Here is an 18,263-nt window from a genome sequence, read left to right as displayed (position 1 = left end):
CTGGTTGTGTCTAAACAAACACACAACCTCACTCTGGCTGGCCTGGCAGAAACACTCATCAAGGCCCATGGGATTTCTGCTATCCATTTGGCTTGGTATTTTGTGTTTCAGAGCAAACAAACAAATTAACCGACATACAACTAAACAAAACTGCCTGGTCCCCACTCAATGAATACAAGGAAAGTCAAAGCAGGGAAGATGAACAATGTATTCAGACATCATATTTGGTTTTGTCTGCTCTGAGCAGTGGGTGGGACTGACAGTTGACATTTTGAAATGCTAGTGAGAATTGCAGGTTGGTTGTGGTTCATATTTATTTTTTATAGTTTAAGTGGTTTCCAACAACAAACAAAATGTCCCAAACCTTACCCATTTTGTACTATTTTCATCACTTTTAGCATATTATGTACACTGCTTCATTTTGGTACACTACACAGAATGTACAATTCCCCAAAAGCCATGAAAAAATCATAAACAACATATTTGTGGTGCAGGCTCAATGATATGTGTGGTGAGCTACCAGCCACTAACTATGTGTTGTATTGAGAAACAAAAGGCTCTGCTCTACATACATAATCCTATATGTGTCTCTCTCATCTTCACGTAGCACAGGATATATAGGCCCTGCTGTCTCAGCATCAGGATCGCCAGTCACATGACTCCATGTATGCATTTTCATAGTTTTATTGTGTCTGTTGTGTGAAAACATTCACTTGAGCGTGCCTGTGTACATTTTGTTAAGGTTGTGAGAGGCTCAACTGCTTTCTAGCAGTAATATGTTTTATTAGGCCTAGTTCTAGATAGATCAAATTCCAGGCATATTATTACCAGCACGTCCATAATTAAAAATGAAAAAAGTTTGAATCTATATGCAAAGAGTTAGGCCAATTTTTTTATTTTGTAACATATCAGCAGGTATGTATACATTTTTATGAATCAAATGTAGGCTATGGCACAAAAGTGTAGGACTGTGGTCAAAAATCTTTTTTTTAAATGTATTGCATCTCAACACCATGGCTATGCTAAACTATTTAGAATTGCATGGTTTCATTATTTAAAAGTCTGACCTCTGACCCACATACAGCAAAGGCCACTTAGGCTCAACATTAACCGCGACTCTTTCATCTCCACTCTGATTGGACGAAACGGGCGGCTCAGGAACGCGCAAACATTGACGTGGTTGCTTGTGTTTCCAGGAGATTTTCTCATGATGCACCCGCAGACCTCTCTTGCTTGCCTAATGCCGATTGCGCGTGCCCGCCCAAATCTGTGCCCCGGATCCTAGCAGGGTGATGCGCGTGACCGAACCTAACTCGATAATTGAGAATAGCGGAAGTTTAGCATATGATTAATATACAATATATAAAATAATAATCCTAACAACGTTGTTCCATTATTATCAGTGTAAAATATGAAAAAATAGCCTGGAAAAGCATTGGAAAGGTGCATGGAAGGTGCATGGAAGGGGATTGAGCCTTTCTAAGCGCACTGGCACTGCAGATCTAGATCACCATTCCGCTATACGAGGAGAATAATTACTTGGGTTGTATATTGGTTTGAAGCATTGTTTTGTAGACCAATTAAGCTTGTTGATGGATTATAAACAGCATAGAAACTTTAATTAATTGTATCAATTTTAACGGAGGCAGTCTGGAGGGAAGTCTGAGCGCGCAACGATGCCATGCATCACCATGCATTTATAGAAATTATAATTATTCTCCCATCTCTGGATCAGCGCGCAGTTGAATGTGAAAATATAAACTAAAAGTAGCACTATTTGTTGTTTTTCCTTTAGATGTGGTTGGCCTCTCGCTAATGTGTTTACGTTCTTCATCTGAAGGATTAGTTTAACAACATTTCTTGTGGGCTGTATGTAGGTCGAAGGCAACTGTACGCCAATATTATTTTGGGAGATTCATCGGGCTTGCAATACAGCCACATCATGTATGCTGGACGTAAAAGGAGAAAACCAGTCCAGAGAGCGTAAGTACATTGTATTTCTATGAATTGAAAGGTATTTTTGCAAACAGAAATAACGTAATGTTCAAAGCCCTGCACCCATACCAGCTATCCCCTTTTAGCTTCAGTTGTAAGAAGGCCATCCCATGACAGCTCGAAATAGATGTCAATCTGTCATCTATTGTTTAAACTTAAATAGCATATTTTCACCTGAGTTAAATTGATAAATCGATGGCGCACGACAGGATAAATAAACTACTTCTATTGCGCCCTACAGGACAGTGTCAGAAAGGCCTCGAACAGGCACTCACGTTGTATAACAGTTTATTTTACTATACGAGTATTCATTTGTTACAGAATATATAGGCTACCATAAATCAATAGTACAACATTTTGTGGATATCGAATGTGATCGTAATTCGATATTTAATTATATTTCCCAGTAAGCTTAAAGTAGCTTGCTCTCGAACGTTTCACTTGCACTTGCCTTCATAAATTATTGTTGGTGCATTTGTTATTTTGTTATAAATAAATAAATAAATTGGTCATTTAGTTATCACGTGTAGTCTACATTTACTTGTAACTTCATAGCATAAATTTTTTATGTTTTATGTAAACCAAAGTCTATAACTGTAAGCATTGCATTTTGGAATAACGTTTTTACATCCACTTTAATGATGCAATTCTACCACAGCTGCAAATATCCTGCGCGATGTAATGTCAACACTACCTTTCGTTGGCTCTGGGTAAAAATGTTTGATAGAAACGAATGGGACAATGTCCAATGATTGTGATGGAGGTACAGGTGCATAAGGCAAGCCCTTTCAGATATTTAAGAGCAATTGCACCTAGCACCTGCTGAAATTCCTCACTGAATTAGAACCATTCATGTGTCAAAATGCACTGTGCAAACAAATTGCTTTTTTGTAGTGCAATAATTATATAATTATTATTACTATTATTACATTTCCATTTATAGCCTCTGTATTATTATTTTGAAATAGGCCTATTTAGTAATTTAGTAATTTAATATGGACAGTTGGCCTAACATGAATATAGGCCTATCATCTGTTTACATACATACATCTTTGTTGTATGTAAACAGTGGCGCAGTGGTCTAAGGCACTGCTTCGCAGTGTTAACTGTGCCACTAGAGATCCTGGTTCGAATCCAGGCTCTGTCGCAGCCGGCCGCGACCGGGAGACTCATGGGCGGCGCACAATTGGCCCAGGGTAGGGGAGGGAATGGCCGGCAGGGATGTAGCTCAGTTGATAGAGCATGGCGTTTGCAACGCCAGGGTTGTGGGTTCGATTCCCACGGGGGGCCAGTATATAAAAAAAAAAAAATGTATTCACTAACTGTAAGTCGCTCTGGATAAGGGCGTCTGCTAAATGACTAAAATGTAAATGTAAATGTTGAACCAACATTGTTTCTTGTGACTGGAGAATGTGTTGATGTTCATGGCACATTGCCTGCAGTGCATTCAGTGCTCTGGGGGCATTTATTGAAATGATTTGTTAAAGCATGAGTTGGTTGTTGAAGGAGTACTACACATGATAACTCAAAGCATATTAACAATAAAAAAGATTGTGTCATTCACACAAGGAAATTCATATGTTTTGTATTTTCCTTTTTATGTTTTGATAATTGTAATGTTAATTTTTTATTTATTTTTTACATTATTTAAATGATTCATTTATTTCTACAAAATGATCATTTGTAATAATATTGATAGTGGTAATAATTGTAAATATTGCCCTAATAATTAATACAAATAATTATAATCTATCATAAGACCGCCCTAGAATTTTCAGTAAAAATGTTACGTTTAAATGAATGGTTCCCTCTCTCTCAGGGTGAAACAGCCCCCATCAGAAGGGGCCAAGTCAAACCCCTCCAAGCGCCACCGGGACCGTCTAAATGGAGAGCTGGAGAGGCTGGCCAGCCTCCTACCCTTCCCAGAGGAGGTCACCACCAGCCTGGACAAACTCTCCATCCTCCGCCTTAGTGTCAGCTACCTCCGGGCCAAGAACTTCTTCACTGGTAAGAAGTAGTCCACAAAGAACCCCCTTATTGCTCTGGAACTATTGATTGAATAGGGCCCTTAGTTTGAGGTCCTCAATCGAGTGCTTCCTGACATGTAGTGCTTTCTGTGTAGACATAAGGATGCTCCTTGGATGCAAACAGGGGGCCACTGATCCCTCACTTTGTACAGCACAAGGGCGTGTTAGCATTGCACAGGGCTACTACAGTGAGGGAAAAAAGTATTTGATCCCCTGCTGATTTTATATGTTTGCCCACTGACAAAGACATGATCAGTTAATAATTTTAATGGTAGGTTTATTTGAACAGTGAGAGACAGAATAACAACAAAAAAATCCAGAAAAATGCATGTCAAAAATGTAATAAATTGATTTGCATTTTAATGAGGGAAATAAGTATTTGACCCCTCTGCAAAACATGACTTAGTACTTGGTGGCAAAACCCTTGTTGGCAATCACAGAGGTCAGACGTTTCTTGTAGTTGGCCACCAGGTTTGCACACATCTCAGGAGGGATTTTGTTCCACTCCTCTTTGCAGATCTTCTCCAAGTCATTAAGGTTTCTAGGCTGACGTTTGGCAACTCGAACCTTCAGCTCCCGCCACAGATTTTCTATGGGATTAAGGTCTGGAGACTGGCTAGGCCACTCCAGGACCTTAATGTGCCTCTTCTTGAGCCCTCCTTTGTTGCCTTGGCCATGTGTTTTGGGTCATTGTCATGCTGGAATACCCATCCATGACCCATTTTCAAGGGAAGGAGGTTCTCACCCAAGATTTGACGGTACATGGCCCCGTCCATTGTCCCTTTGATGCGGTGAAGTTGTCCTGTCCCCTTAGCAGAAAAACACCCCCAAAGCATAATATTTCCACCTCCATGTTTGACGGTGGGGATGGTGGTCTTGGGGTCATAGGCAGCATTCCTCCTCCTTCAAACACGGCGAGTTGAGTTAATGCCAAAGAGCTCGATTTTTGTCTCATCTGACCACAACACTTTCACCTCTGAATCATTCAGATGTTCATTGGCAAACTTCAGACGGGCCTGTATATGTGCTTTCTTGAGCAGGGGGACCTTGCGGGCGCTGCAGGATTTCAGTCCTTCACGGCGTAGTGTGTTACCAATTGTTTTCTTGGTGACTATGGTCCCAGCTGCCTTGAGATCATTGACAAGATCCTCCCGTGTAGTTCTGGGCTGATTCCTCACCGTTCTCATGATCATTGCAACTCCACGTGGTGAGATCTTGTCAATCTCCCAGGCCGAGGGAGATTGACAGGTCTTTTGTGTTTCTTCCATTTGCGAATAATCGCACCAACTGTTGTCACCTTCTAACCAAGCTGCTTGGCGATGGTCTTGTAGCCCATTCCAGGCTTTTGTAGGACTACAATCTTGTCCCTGAAATCCTTGGAGAGCTCTTTGGTCTTGGCCATGATGGAGAGTTTGGAATCTGATTGATTGATTGCTTCTGTGGACAGGTGTCTTTTATACAGGTAACAAGCTGAGATTAGGAGCACTCCCTTTAAGAGTGTGCTCCTAATCTCAGCTCGTTACCTGTATAAAAGACACCTGGGAGCCAGAAATCTTTCTGATTGAGAGGGGGTCAAATACTTATTTCCCTCATTAAAATGCAAATCAAATTATAACATTTTTGACATGCGTTTTTCTGGATTTTTTTGTTGTTATTCTGTCTCTCACTGTTCAAATAAACCTAGCATTAAAATTATAGACTGATAATTTCTTTGTCAGTGGGCAAATGTACAAAATCAGCAGGGGATCAAATACTTTTTTCTCTCACTGTATAGTATGTAGCTAAAGCCTATCCTAAAAATATGCTCTACTTAAACAGCATCAGAGCAGAGAGCTGTCAGAGCAGTTAGCCTGAGCCTGTTTCAGCATCCCTGTGCTGTCTTGCCTGTACACTAAGTAGTTGAACAGAGCAGTAATTGCTGCGCATCATCGTGGGAAGGACTGTGTGGAGCCACTGTGGTTTTCTAAACCTCCTTATTCATGCTCCCATCCCTAGAACTGTTATCAAGATGTCAAAACAATAGAGCTCCTGGGTCTCTCATGTGGCCTGTGTTTCCCGATGCCTTCATAGCACATATCAGCTGTTATGTGGAAGGAAAGAGCCCCAGCTAGTGCAGCAGCCAGCACATTATTTCATCCTGGAGAAGAAGAAGGGGCCTCAATATTTCATAGAGGCCCGTGACTCTGCCTGTATTTGGAGTTAAGGATGGAAGAGAAAGCAGGGGCTCCATTAAAAACCGAGAAGTGTGTGTGAGGGAACAAAATAATTGCATGCAAGGAGGACGGATTTGTATTTTTTCTCTCCTATGTTGTGAGGGAAAGACTTTGTTATTTTAGGAAGTGATCTTTAAAAGAGAATGCTGCAATGCGGGCGTTGGATGCACTCGACGCATTAATAATTGAGAGAAACCTCAGGGTTTAAAGAATTTATGAAATGGAGGAAGAGCAATGTTTGTTTAAGAGTGTAGCTTTTTGAAATGGCTGTTTGGGGTGAGATGGACGGGATCCGAGGCTCGTGATACCAGTGTGTTGGGGGGAGATATTGCAAATGTGTCGTTTTTCCGTTGTGAAGGGAGGGGGATGCCTTAAGTGCACACATACAAATACTTTGCGGAGAGGGTTGGAGATGCCCTAAGGCAGGGTTTCCCAAACTTGGTCCTCAGGACCCCAAAGGGGGTAACATTTTGTTTTTTTGCCCCAGCACTAGACAGCTGATTAAAATAATCAACTAATCATCAAGCTTTGATCATTTGAATCAGCTGTGTAGTGTTAGGGCAAAAACCAAAAATGTGCACCCCGTGGGGTCCCGAGGACCGAGTTTTGGAAATGCTGCCCGAAGGGGTGGGGGGAGAATCCAGACCAGACCTTAGTTATGGGATTAAATCATCTATCGCTTTAATCAGTTGAAAAAGCCAAATGAAAAGTATTTTAACCTTGATAAATCTAGTAATTTCTCAGGTCATCGAGGGGTTGATTCATCTCTGAAGTTGCTTGACTTTGCTTGAATATGAAACCTCATGATAGGTGCAATATGCGTTAATTGATTATTGTGTTAGGGGTCTAACACGTCTTCAGCCTGTCAAAATATATTGTTGATATTGTATTTCAGCGTCACAGGCTAAAGTGTGCTGACAAGCCCTCTTTTACTTGTCAGTGATTAATTGCCAGTGTTCAGGAAGTACATGACGAGAGAGTGAACCTTAACCTGCAGCCTTATCAACAACATCAGCCCATCATGGCCCTTGCCTGCCTGCTTACCTGCCTGCCTGCAGGCCCATAGCCTCTCGCTATGTGTCTGTGTGTCCCACCATAATTTGTTGTATGTAAACAGACCAAATGCTGCTCTGTGTGCTGGGATTAGGGTGGGTAGTTTATGGAGAGTTGGGTTAGCTCTTCATTACCGTCCACGCATCTGTATGGTGGCTAGTAGTCCATGTAGCCACCACCATCATTACCCAACTAATTGCTGTTAATGAATGAAGTCTACCTGCAGTTAATGCTGTGTAGTATTGGTTTAATAACAACCAGAGTGAACTAGCATTGTGCTATGGTAGGGACACCATGTTCTGTATTTTTTTTTTTATACCTCAGATGCCCTCTGTTGTATTTTTTTCTATTTCTACCTGTTTGTTTATCTCGGCAGCAGGATGTGTGTGTTGTACCATAGTCCAGTGTTGTTGCTGTGTGTGTGATTAAATGTCTTGTACAAGTTGAACAAAGCCTAGCAGAGCCCGTATAATCTGTCTGACAGTATTATCCATCCCAGCTGCCTCCTCTCTCCCTTGTCTTCAGGCCTTCTTGCATCCCTCCTCTGCCAGCCTTAAAGGCCCAGTGCTGTCAAAATTCAGTTTTTCCTGTGTTTTGTATCATATTGTACAACAGCTGATGAAACTAACAATGTAAAAGTGTGATTTTTTAAAATCAGTTTTATTTTCTGATCGTTGAAAATACAATATACACAGGACCTTCTAATCAGCAGGTTTGCATGGGCGGGAGTTTCGACTTTCCATGGTGACATCACCATGCAGTAAATTGGTTAATAGACCAATAATAACGAGAGTTCCAAACCTCTCTGCCAACAGCTTGTTTTCAGTTTTCCCCTCCCCACTCAGACCATTCCCAGACAGTCCTAGCAGTATTCTTGCTTGAGAAATAGTTTATTGCTAAAAAGCTATTTTTGCCCATTTTAATGGAACTCTATTACAGTATTGTACTTAATTGTTACCCAGAAATTATTTGATATTGATATAAAATGGCTGCATTTGGCCTTTAAGGGATAAGAGCAGGAGAGCCTGAAACCTAAAGCACCACCAGTAAATACCAAATGATTCTGTGTCCAGTACGCATAGGCATTTCTCCTGTATAGGCTAGGCCACAGCTTCTCTCACAGCTGTTTGCATTTTTGATGGACTGGATGTGTAAATATTTGATGGTACATTAGGCAGCATTTGGTTTGGTCCATGCTAATGCCTCCGATAAAGACAGGACTCTATGTTCTGTTCCAAATTAAACATTTTATGTTCTGGGTGCTTAAGGGACCACACATACCGCACCAAATGTTGATATGCCGTTGATCTGCCGTTCATTCGAGGTAGTGTGTTTTAGGGACGACCCGCTAGTGGACGTCTGACTGCCGACATTTTCACACGATTCTACATGTAGAATCAGTTTGTGCTCGGTTTGCAAATTACAGCCAGCACTCTGTTCAGAGATGCTAAGTACTCTCGGCCAGCAAACACTACCGGTGTGTCCAAGCCCTAAGTAGATTCCTTCTATCCTGCGACCGGACCAGGCAGGTGGCAACCCAGAGAGGCCTTGCCCCCTGTGCTTAACTGGTTACATGTAGAGCAAACAGCAATTCACTCCCAGGATTACCCGTACCCAGAATCAACACAATACAGCCACCAGGGGCAGGGGCAGGTGCAATCTCATCACAGGGAAACATGGGAGGTTATAACATCCTGGTCTCAGATGGGAGGCAGCTAGGCGGTGTCTGCGTCCCAAATGGCACCCTATTCCCTATAGAGTGGACCCTGGTCAAAAGTTGTGCACTATATACGGAATAGGGTGCCATTTGGGTGTCATCTCTGTGACTCCGGGTCCATGTGACACACCATGGTGGCCTCAGGTAATCAGGATTTTGTTTGAATATCAACGTGTCCATTTAGAATGTGTTTCTGTATAATGTGTCATTCAACTGCTGTTGATGGTAATATATTATGCTAGATATTTACTGTAGCATAAACACTTTACTGTAATACTGTCTTAGTTTTGCTGGTGGCTTTGTAACTTTTATTTTTCATGGATAATTCACCCTGGAGAATCAATTATATGCTTAGTAGTCTGCTATTGTGCAATCCCCCCCACCCCGTGTTTGTGTGTGTGTTTGTGCACATGAATCAGCATGTCAACTGCAATTCCCGTCCCAAGCCTCCCTATAGGTGTAATAGGGGAGGAAGTCATTCTGACATACATTAACAGGCACACATACCGTAGACTCACACACACTATGGCTTCCCGCTGCTGCTCTAAGAATGCAGCAATTAGAACTGTGTGTAAAGCTGTATAGCTTGTCTGAAAGAAGCCCTCTCGGAGCTCTGGCTCTGGACTCTAATGTTGCCAGTGTTTCCTCTGTTAATGGGCCACTCCCGCTGTGATGGAGGTCCCCACACTAACAACCACAGACAAGCCAAGCTCCAGTTGTGTTTCTCTCTGGCTCGCTGTACTGTAGCACGGTGCAGCACTTCATCCAGCCTGGCAGTCAGATGATGAACACAAATGAGTACACAAATCCAATGCATTCATAACATTTTGGGCAGTGTAAATGTGAAAACCCTTAATTTAGAAGGTACAATTAGAAGGTTGAAATACAAGGCTGAATGACACAAACCCAAGTGGATCAACCTCCAGCTTTAGAAACAGACATCAACGTTTTGTATGACACTATTTCAAATAAGGACAACACAATGAAAATACACTTGCCCTAAATTTGTAACCACCATCTTTTCTTTCATTCCGTTGTTCCAACAAAGTCACCTAGGGGCCCCCTGGGAGCGAGGGATGGCCCTTCTATCGTGAGTTGTTCTGTTGTAAAGACGAAGGGGTGAAAGGGGCCACAATGTCACCACGCGTTTCTCCTGCGATGTGGAAAGTGGCCAGGCAGGCCCTCAGATAACTTAACTAAGCCAATAAGAACACTCATGGGATTCCTGGAAGAGCTGCCTTTACTAGCAACTAAACCAGGAGGCAGGATTGCCCTTTCTTTTCTTCCTTCCCTCAGTTCCTTTGCTTTCTGTTGCAGAACTTTTTTGTCCTTAGGTAGCTAATGACCCAGTCCCCTTCAATGGATTCGTGCTTTTTGTTGTGAAGCTAACTAAGTAGTGGCTCTACCCAGAGGTTATTGCAGAGCGTCTGATTCCGAGAACACCCTGGTATAACGTATCTTATTGAGCTCATTGTTGTTGTCACCATAGGAAAATGTTTTCATTGATGTTAAAGGCCTTACTCCCTAATGTCATCTCAGTTCTATAAATAAAACACTTGTCAAGGGTTGGGTAGGTTACTTTCTAAATGTAATCCATTACAGTACTAGTTACTTGAGCAAAAACTGAACTTTTGGATTACCCAAACTCAGTAACGTAATCTGATTACCTTTGTATTCGTTTCCCCCAAGAGGCATTAGAAGAAGACAAAAATTATCCATCAAATGCATTTGGTGTGTCATCATAATGGTCTAGGACTTGTGGTCAGACTCGCTCAGGTGGAAGAAACATAAACTTGTGCTTTTTTTCAATGCTGAGTTGAATGTCATTGAGAAACCAGAAAGGTGTCATAGTGTATGTTTTCGCAAACATCATTTCTGAATTTAAATGTAATCCAAGAAGTAATCGTCTAGTTTTTCAAAAGTATCTATAATGTGATTACAATATTTTAGCTGGTAATGTAACTGATTACAGTTTCACAAAATATTTAATCAGATTACATGTAACTGATTACATGAAATCAGTTACTCCCCAACCCTGCTTGTGAAGCATCATTAGCCTTTGGTTCAACATATACTGAACACAAATATAAACGCAACATGCAACAATTTCAAAGATTTTACTGAGTTACAGTTCATATAAGGAAATCAGTCAATTGAAATAAATTCATTAGGCCCTAATCTATGGATTTCACATGACGATCCCACCGGTGAAGAAGCTGGATGTGGAGGTCCTGTGCTGGTGTGGTTACACGTGGGTTGCGGTTGTAAGGCCGGTTGGACATACTGCCAAATTCTCTAAAACGACGTTGGATGCAGCTTATGGTAGAGAAATGAACATTCAATTCAGCAGCTCTTGTGGACATTCCTGCAGTCAGCATGCAAATTGCACACTCCCTCTAAACTTGAGACATCTGTGGCATTGTGTTGTGTAACAAAATTGCACATTTTAAAGTAGCCTTTTATTGTCCCCAGCACAAGGTGCACCTGTGTAATGATCATGCTGTTTAATCAGCTTCTTGACATGCCACACCTATCAGGTGGATAGATTATCTTGGCAAAGGAGAACTGCTCACTAACACGGATGTAATCAAATTTGTACACACAATTTGAGAGAAATAAGCTTTTTGTGCATATGGAACATTTCTGGGATTTTTTATTTCAGCTCATGAAACATGGGACCAACACTTTACATGTTGTGTTTATATTTTTGTTCAGTGTAGTAGTGTGAATGAAAGAGATGTTAAATACCTCTTAGCATGAGTAGGTTAGATTTGAATCCTGTCCAGGTCTGTTGCTTAGTGGATCACAAAGGAAAAGGATGCTTGAAAAGTAAAGTTAGACAGTCATTTCTTTCTGTTATGTTCAGTTCTCCCTCTTTTTGTAGCCAAAATACAGCAGTTTACATTCAGCATAGATAGAGAGGGAAGCCATAAGAAGAAAACTGTAAATGGAATAGCCCCAGTCGGTATTAAATAGAACGTTGCGGCCCTGCCCGCCTGTGGGGAAAACAACCTGTGGTTACCTTGGTTACCCCATTAGCTCACAGGAAAAACGTGACACTCTTCAAACGCAATTTTCTTGTCTGCTTTTTTTAGTCAATTACAAAACTAAATTTAAGAAAAGTACAACATGTCTAAAGATTACTTTTCAACATTGCCTGTTCCCAAGCATTCTCACTACTTAGAAAACGTAATATTGTAGGGCTGCCCTCATACCCTATTCATGATGGCACTAATGTTATCCATGTGAGTGCTAGCTAGCTACCAACCAGAATATTAAGCTAGCCAAGACCAATAACACAAACAAACAGACTATAATGCTACAAGTAGTGAGTGGCGTTACAAACAGACTATAGTACACAAGTTAAATGTCTTACCTGTGATGAAATGTTTTCCACACACATAGCTACGTGTAGCCTACTTGGACACCGGGTACCCACAATTTCCCACACTTCCACACCGAATAGCCTGAAGCCACAGGGCTCTTCTTGCAGGGTCTATTTCCCTACATGGGAGCATTGCGAACCGTATGTTGGGATTTTTGACCAGGTTACATTGAACAGCACAGCAGCTTTTCGGCATGTTTTGTTATTTCTGTATAACAAAAAATCGACAACGAAGTTAGCTCTTTTACAAAGGGGGTAATAGGGGAAAAAGTTTGTTTTCCCCAATTTGTGGGCTTGGTTGAGGGGAATTCCTTCTTATGACATGAATTCCGACTCAGAGTATGGGTGAGAGAATGTAAAATGTATTATTCACAAGTTTCCATGTAGGTGAACCATTATATCCAGTGGTGGAAAAGTAACCAATTGTCATACTTGAGTAAAAGTAAAGATACCTTAATAGAAAATGACTAATGTAAAAGTGAAAGTCACCCAGTAAAATACTACTTGAGTAAAAGTCTAAAAGTATTTGGTTTTAAATATACTTAAGTATCAAAAGTAAATGTAATTGCAAAAATATACTTAAGTATCAAAAGTAAAAGTATAAATCATTTCAAATTGCTTATATTAAGCAAACCAGATGGCATAATTATTATAATACATTTTTTTACGGATAGCCAGGGGCACACTCCAACACTCAGACAAATTTACAAATGAAGCATTTGTGTTTCGTGAGTCTGCCAGATCAGAGGCAGTAGAGATAACCAGGGATGGCGCCGGAGGAGATGGCTGCCGTTTTACCGGCTCCTAACCAATTGTGCTATTGTGTGTGTTTTTTTGCGTTATTTGTAACTTATTTTGTACATAATGTTTCTGCCACCGTCTCTTATGACCGAAAAGAGCTTCTGGATATCGGGACAGCGATTACTCATCTCGTACCGGACGAAGATTTTTTTCTTTAATGAGTCGGACGCGAAGGATTTACTTCAGACACCCGAAAAGGCCCAAATCCCTGTCATTCGCAGGAGAAAGAGATGGAGATATCGGGGACATAGGTTGGGGTGCCTTGTAAGGATCCGACGGCGATTGGGTAATCTGCCTCTACCATCAGTCCTATTAGCCAACGTACAATCATTGAATAACAAAATAGACGAGCTACGATCACAAATATCCTACAACAGGACATTAAAAACTGTAATAACTTATGTTTCACTGAGTCGTGGCTGAACGACGACATGGATAACATACAGCTGGCGGGGTTTACACTGCATCAGCAAGATAGAACAGCCGCCTCCGGTAAGACAAGTGGTGGCAGTCTGTGTATATTTGTAAACAACAGCTGGTGCACGAAATCTATTATTAAGGAAGTCTCGAGGTTTTGCTCTCCTGAGGTAGAGTATCTCATGATAAGCTGTAGACCACACTATTTACCAAGAGAGTTTTCATCTATATGTTTCGTAGCTGTCTATTTACTACCACAAGCCGATGCTGGCACTAAGACCGCACTCAATGAGCTGGCCATAAGCAAACAGAAAAACACTCATCAAGAGGCGGCGCTCCTAGTGGCCAGGGACTTTAATGCAGGGAAACTTAAATCCGTTCTACCTCATTTCTACCAGCATGTTAAATGTGCAACCTGAGGAAAAAAAACTCTACACCACCTTTACTCCACACACAGAGATGCTTACAAAGCTCTCCCTCGCCCTCCATTTGTTAAATCTGACCATAATTCTATCCTCCTAATTCCTACTTACAAGCAAAAACTAAAGCAGGAAGCACCAGTGACTCGGTCAATAAAGAAGTGGTCAGATGACGCAGATGCTAAGCTAGAGGACTGTTTTGCTAGCACAGACTGAAATATGTTCCGGGATTCTTCCGATGGCATTGAGGAGTACACCACTTCAGTCACTGGCTTCATCAATAAGTGCATTGATGACCTAGTCCCCACAGTGACCGTACGTACATACCCCAACCAGAAGCCATGGATTACAGGCAACATCCGCACTGAGTAGAGCTGCCGCTTTCAAGGAGCAGGACTCTAACCCGGACGCTTATAAGAAATCCCGCTATGCCCTCCGACGAACCATCAAACAGGCAAAGCGTCAATACAGGACTAAGATTGAATCGTACTACACCGGCTCTGACGCTCGTCGGAGGTTGCAGGGCTTGCAAACTGTTACAGACGTATTCTTCGGTAGTCCATCGTATTCGATTATGACTTCCACTTCTGAGTTAAAGGTGAATTCTTTGGTGACTGTAGAGTCCAATCCGAGATCCACAAACTTTATTGCAGGTGGGGCATATGCAGTCTGTGTTGGCGGGGGCAGGCATGGTTGTATGTCTCCTGAGCTGTTTTTGCTGTCTCTTTGTGCTCCTCTCCTCCTCCCACCTCTGTACATCGCTCTGGCAGAGCTGCCGCCAGGTGGAACGGTCGGCAGCAGCATCCTCTAGGTCTGTGGGTTTGATGTTGCACTTCTTCAGCGACGTTTTCAGCTGGTCCTTGTAGCGCTTCATCTGCTCCCCTGCAGACCGCAGGCCAAGATGTCATACAGGATCTTCCGTGGCAACCGTTCCTGAGACATCCTAATGACATGCCCAAGCCAGCGTAGTTGGTTTTGGGTGACCATGGCCTTCATACTCTTGCAGTTGGTCTTAGCAAGTATTTCTGTAATGGGCACGTGTTCGCACCAGGTGATTCCCAGGATGCGCTGCAGGCATCCTATGTGGAATCACTCTAGCTGCTTGTTGTGGTGGCTGTAAGTGACCCAGGCTTCACTGCTGTAAAGAAGTGTGGTGATGCAGACAGCTTGATAGACTGCAACTTTGGTGTGGAGGTGGAGATCCCTGTTTTGGACGTCTGAGTTTCCTGAAGGCAGCTGATGCTTGATCCTATTTTGAATTTCAAAGTCGATGCTGCAGTCCTCCGAGAGGATGCTGCCCAGGTATTTGAAGGATGTGACTATTGCCAGTGATTTGTGTTCAATGGTGAAGACAGGCATGGTGGGTGGAGGGCTGGATCTCCATTGGCAGACCACCTCTGTCTTGGTGGTATTGATAGACAGTCCCATCCTACTATAGACCCTCACAGCCGCTACAAGGATGGACTGAAGGTCTTCCGGAGTGTGGGCCACAAGAGCACAGTCATCAGCATACTGCAGCTCAAGAACCCGCTCCATCAAAACCTTGGTGTTGCTTGGAGCCTTCTGATGTTGAATAGGTTTCCATCCAGCCTGAAGTCCACCGCAACCCCGCTGCTGTCCTCAAGCTTCTTGTGGAGAAGCTGGGTGACACATAGGAGGAAGATGTTAAAGAGTACAGGTGCCAGCACACACCCCTGCCTCACACCGATACTTACTCCAAAGGGCACTGACTCCTGCCCTCCTATGGCCACCCGAGCCATCATCCCATCATGGAACTGGCAAAGAATGTTGACAAATTTGTGTGGACAGCCAAATTTGAGTAGAATGCCCCATAGTTGTTCTCTGTTCACAGTGTCGAAGGCCTTGGAGAGGTTGACTAAGGCCATGAAAAGGTCCTGATGTTGTTCACGGCACTTCTCCTGAAGTTGCCGTGCCGTGAATATCATGTCGACCGTACTCTTCTTTCTGAAGCCACATTGTGACTCCGGCAGCAGTTCCTCTGTGATGTTGTTCACCAGCTTGTGTATCATCACCTTGGCCAGGACCTTGCCGGCAACAGCCAGGAGGGATATCCCCCGGCTGTTGCCGCAGATGGACTTGTCACCCTTGTTCTTATAGATGTTTGCATCCTGCCACTGTTGGGGGACGATCTCCCAGTCCCAAACCTCTGCGATGTACTGGTGGAGCATTCTGGTGCAGAAGTAACCTCCCTTCTTAAGTAGCTCTGCCGGGACTCTGTCAGCGCCAGGAGTCTTGTTGTTCTTGAGGGAACAGATAGCTGATAACACCTCTTGGAAGGTTGGCGAATGGTTGAGGTCTTGAATGGGCGGACGGACAGGCAGTTCTTCCAGGATGGAGTGGTCTGTAGGAGAGTGCTAGGGCTGCTCAGTCACACAGGGGTCTGCCGAGAGCAGCTGCCACTCAAGTCCCAGCTGCTGGCGACCATAATGGCCCTGTGCCGCTGGCATGCAGGAGTCTGATTAAGGGCTCCTGGTGCATTAACTCCTGCCCCTGTCACCAGACACCCCAACGCCGCCAGACTGTAGTCCGGTTTCCGGTTGATGGCTTCACAGAGGTCAGAAGTGGATACCTGCGCAAAGGAAGTTATTTAAAGTGCCGCTGAGGGTGCGCAATCCCCAACAGCACTACTTCACTGTAGGAAGGTGAATTCCAGTGGCAAGGGGGGAAACCCAGGATGACCAGTATCTTCCACAGCTGCAGGAGGCTGCCGGATCCCCAGTCTGTTGGCGTCCGCCTACCATGTGCCGCCAGCACGCTGCTTTTCTCTCAGGGTGTGCTCACCTAGCCTTTGTCGTACCAGACTAACCCACAAGGCAGCAGGACAGTGGTTGATGGCTGCCAGGATGTGTCCACACGAAGGTGGACCTGTACAGACGCATCTCTGGGGCCCACTGCTGCTCCGAGATCCTCTGCCGGTTAGCCTGGAGTTTCAAAACAACCAGTTAACGTCTGCCACCTCGAGGAGGCCCGACAGGAGTCTTGGTCATGGAGAGGCTTTGTACCGGTAAGGGGAGACTTGTGCATGAAACTGCTCCCCAATTCACCACAAGGGCTAGCCGGCGGAAGCGAGCTGTAAGCGAGAGTATGCAAGCACGTGGTAAGCGGGCATGCAACTTACCTCTACCTAGGCACTACTGCACTAGACGCGTCACATACACCCTGCGGTTGCCCGCGGGCACACAAAGTGAAGCACAGCTGCGAGCTGCCCAGTGACACGAGCCTACCAGATGAGCTAAATTACTTCTATGCTCGATTCGGGGCAAGCAACACTGAAGCATGCATGAGAGCACCAGCTGTTCCGGATGACTATGTGATCACGCTCCCAGTAGCCGATGTGAGTAAGACCTATAAACAGTTCAACATTCACAAGGCTGCAGGGCCAGACGGATTACCAGGACGTGTACTACGAGCATGCACTGACCAACTTGCAAGTGACTTCACTGACATTTTCAACCTGTCCCTGACTGAGTCTGTAATACCAACATGTTTCAAGCAGACCACCATAGTCCCTGTGCCCAAGAACACTAAAGTAACCTGCCTAAATGACTACAGACCCGTAGCACTCACGTCTGTAGCCATGAAGTGCTTTGAAAGGCTGGTCATGGCTCACATCAACACCATTATCCCAGAAACCCTAGACCCACTCCAATTAGCATACCGCCCCAACAGATCCACAGATGATGCAATCTCTATGGCACTCCACACTGCCCTTTCCCACATGGACAAAATGAACACCTATGTGAGAATGCTATTCATTGACTACAGCTCAGCGTTCAACACCATAGTGCCTTCAAAGCTCATCACTAAGCTAAGGACCCTGGGACTAAACACCGGTAACAACACATCTGCCACGCTGATCCTCAACACGGGGGCCCCTCAGGGGTGCGTGCGCAGTCTCCTCCTGTACTCCCTGTTCACCCATGACTTTATGGCCAGGCACGACTCCAGCACCATCATTAAGTTTGCAGACGACACAACAGTGGTAGGCCTGATAACTGACAACGATGAGACAGCCTATAGGGAGGATATCAGAGACCTGGCCATGTGGTGCCTGGATAACAACCTCTCCCTCAACGTGACCAAGACAAAGGAGATGATTGTGGACTACAGGAAAAGGAGGACCGAGCACGCCTCTATTCTCATCGATGGGGCTGTAGTGGAACAGGTTAAGAGCTTCAAGTTCCTTGGTGTCCACATCACCAACAAACTATCATG

The 18,263-nt window shown here is 43.8% G+C and overlaps 1 protein-coding gene across 3 annotated transcripts in view; it reads left to right on the top strand.

Moving 5' to 3' along the window:
- The first annotated feature begins 1,273 nt into the window (after positions 1-1,273).
- The window catches only part of LOC311144083 (aryl hydrocarbon receptor-like), a 53,736-nt gene continuing 36,746 nt past the window's right edge, over positions 1,274-18,263 (top strand). For all 3 annotated transcript variants that reach the window (XM_084180042.1, XM_084180043.1, XM_084180041.1), the window contains exons 1-2: positions 1,274-1,983; positions 3,815-4,002. In XM_084180042.1, the coding sequence (XP_084036168.1) occupies positions 1,943-1,983; positions 3,815-4,002 (229 nt within the window). In that variant the 5' untranslated portion in view covers positions 1,274-1,942. The remainder of the gene's footprint in view (positions 1,984-3,814; positions 4,003-18,263) is intronic.

This window comes from Coregonus lavaretus (assembly GCF_964263955.1).
Source record: "Coregonus lavaretus genome assembly, chromosome: 16".
Lineage (NCBI taxonomy): Eukaryota > Metazoa > Chordata > Actinopteri > Salmoniformes > Salmonidae > Coregonus > Coregonus lavaretus.
This window is presented reverse-complemented; position numbering and strand designations above follow the sequence as displayed.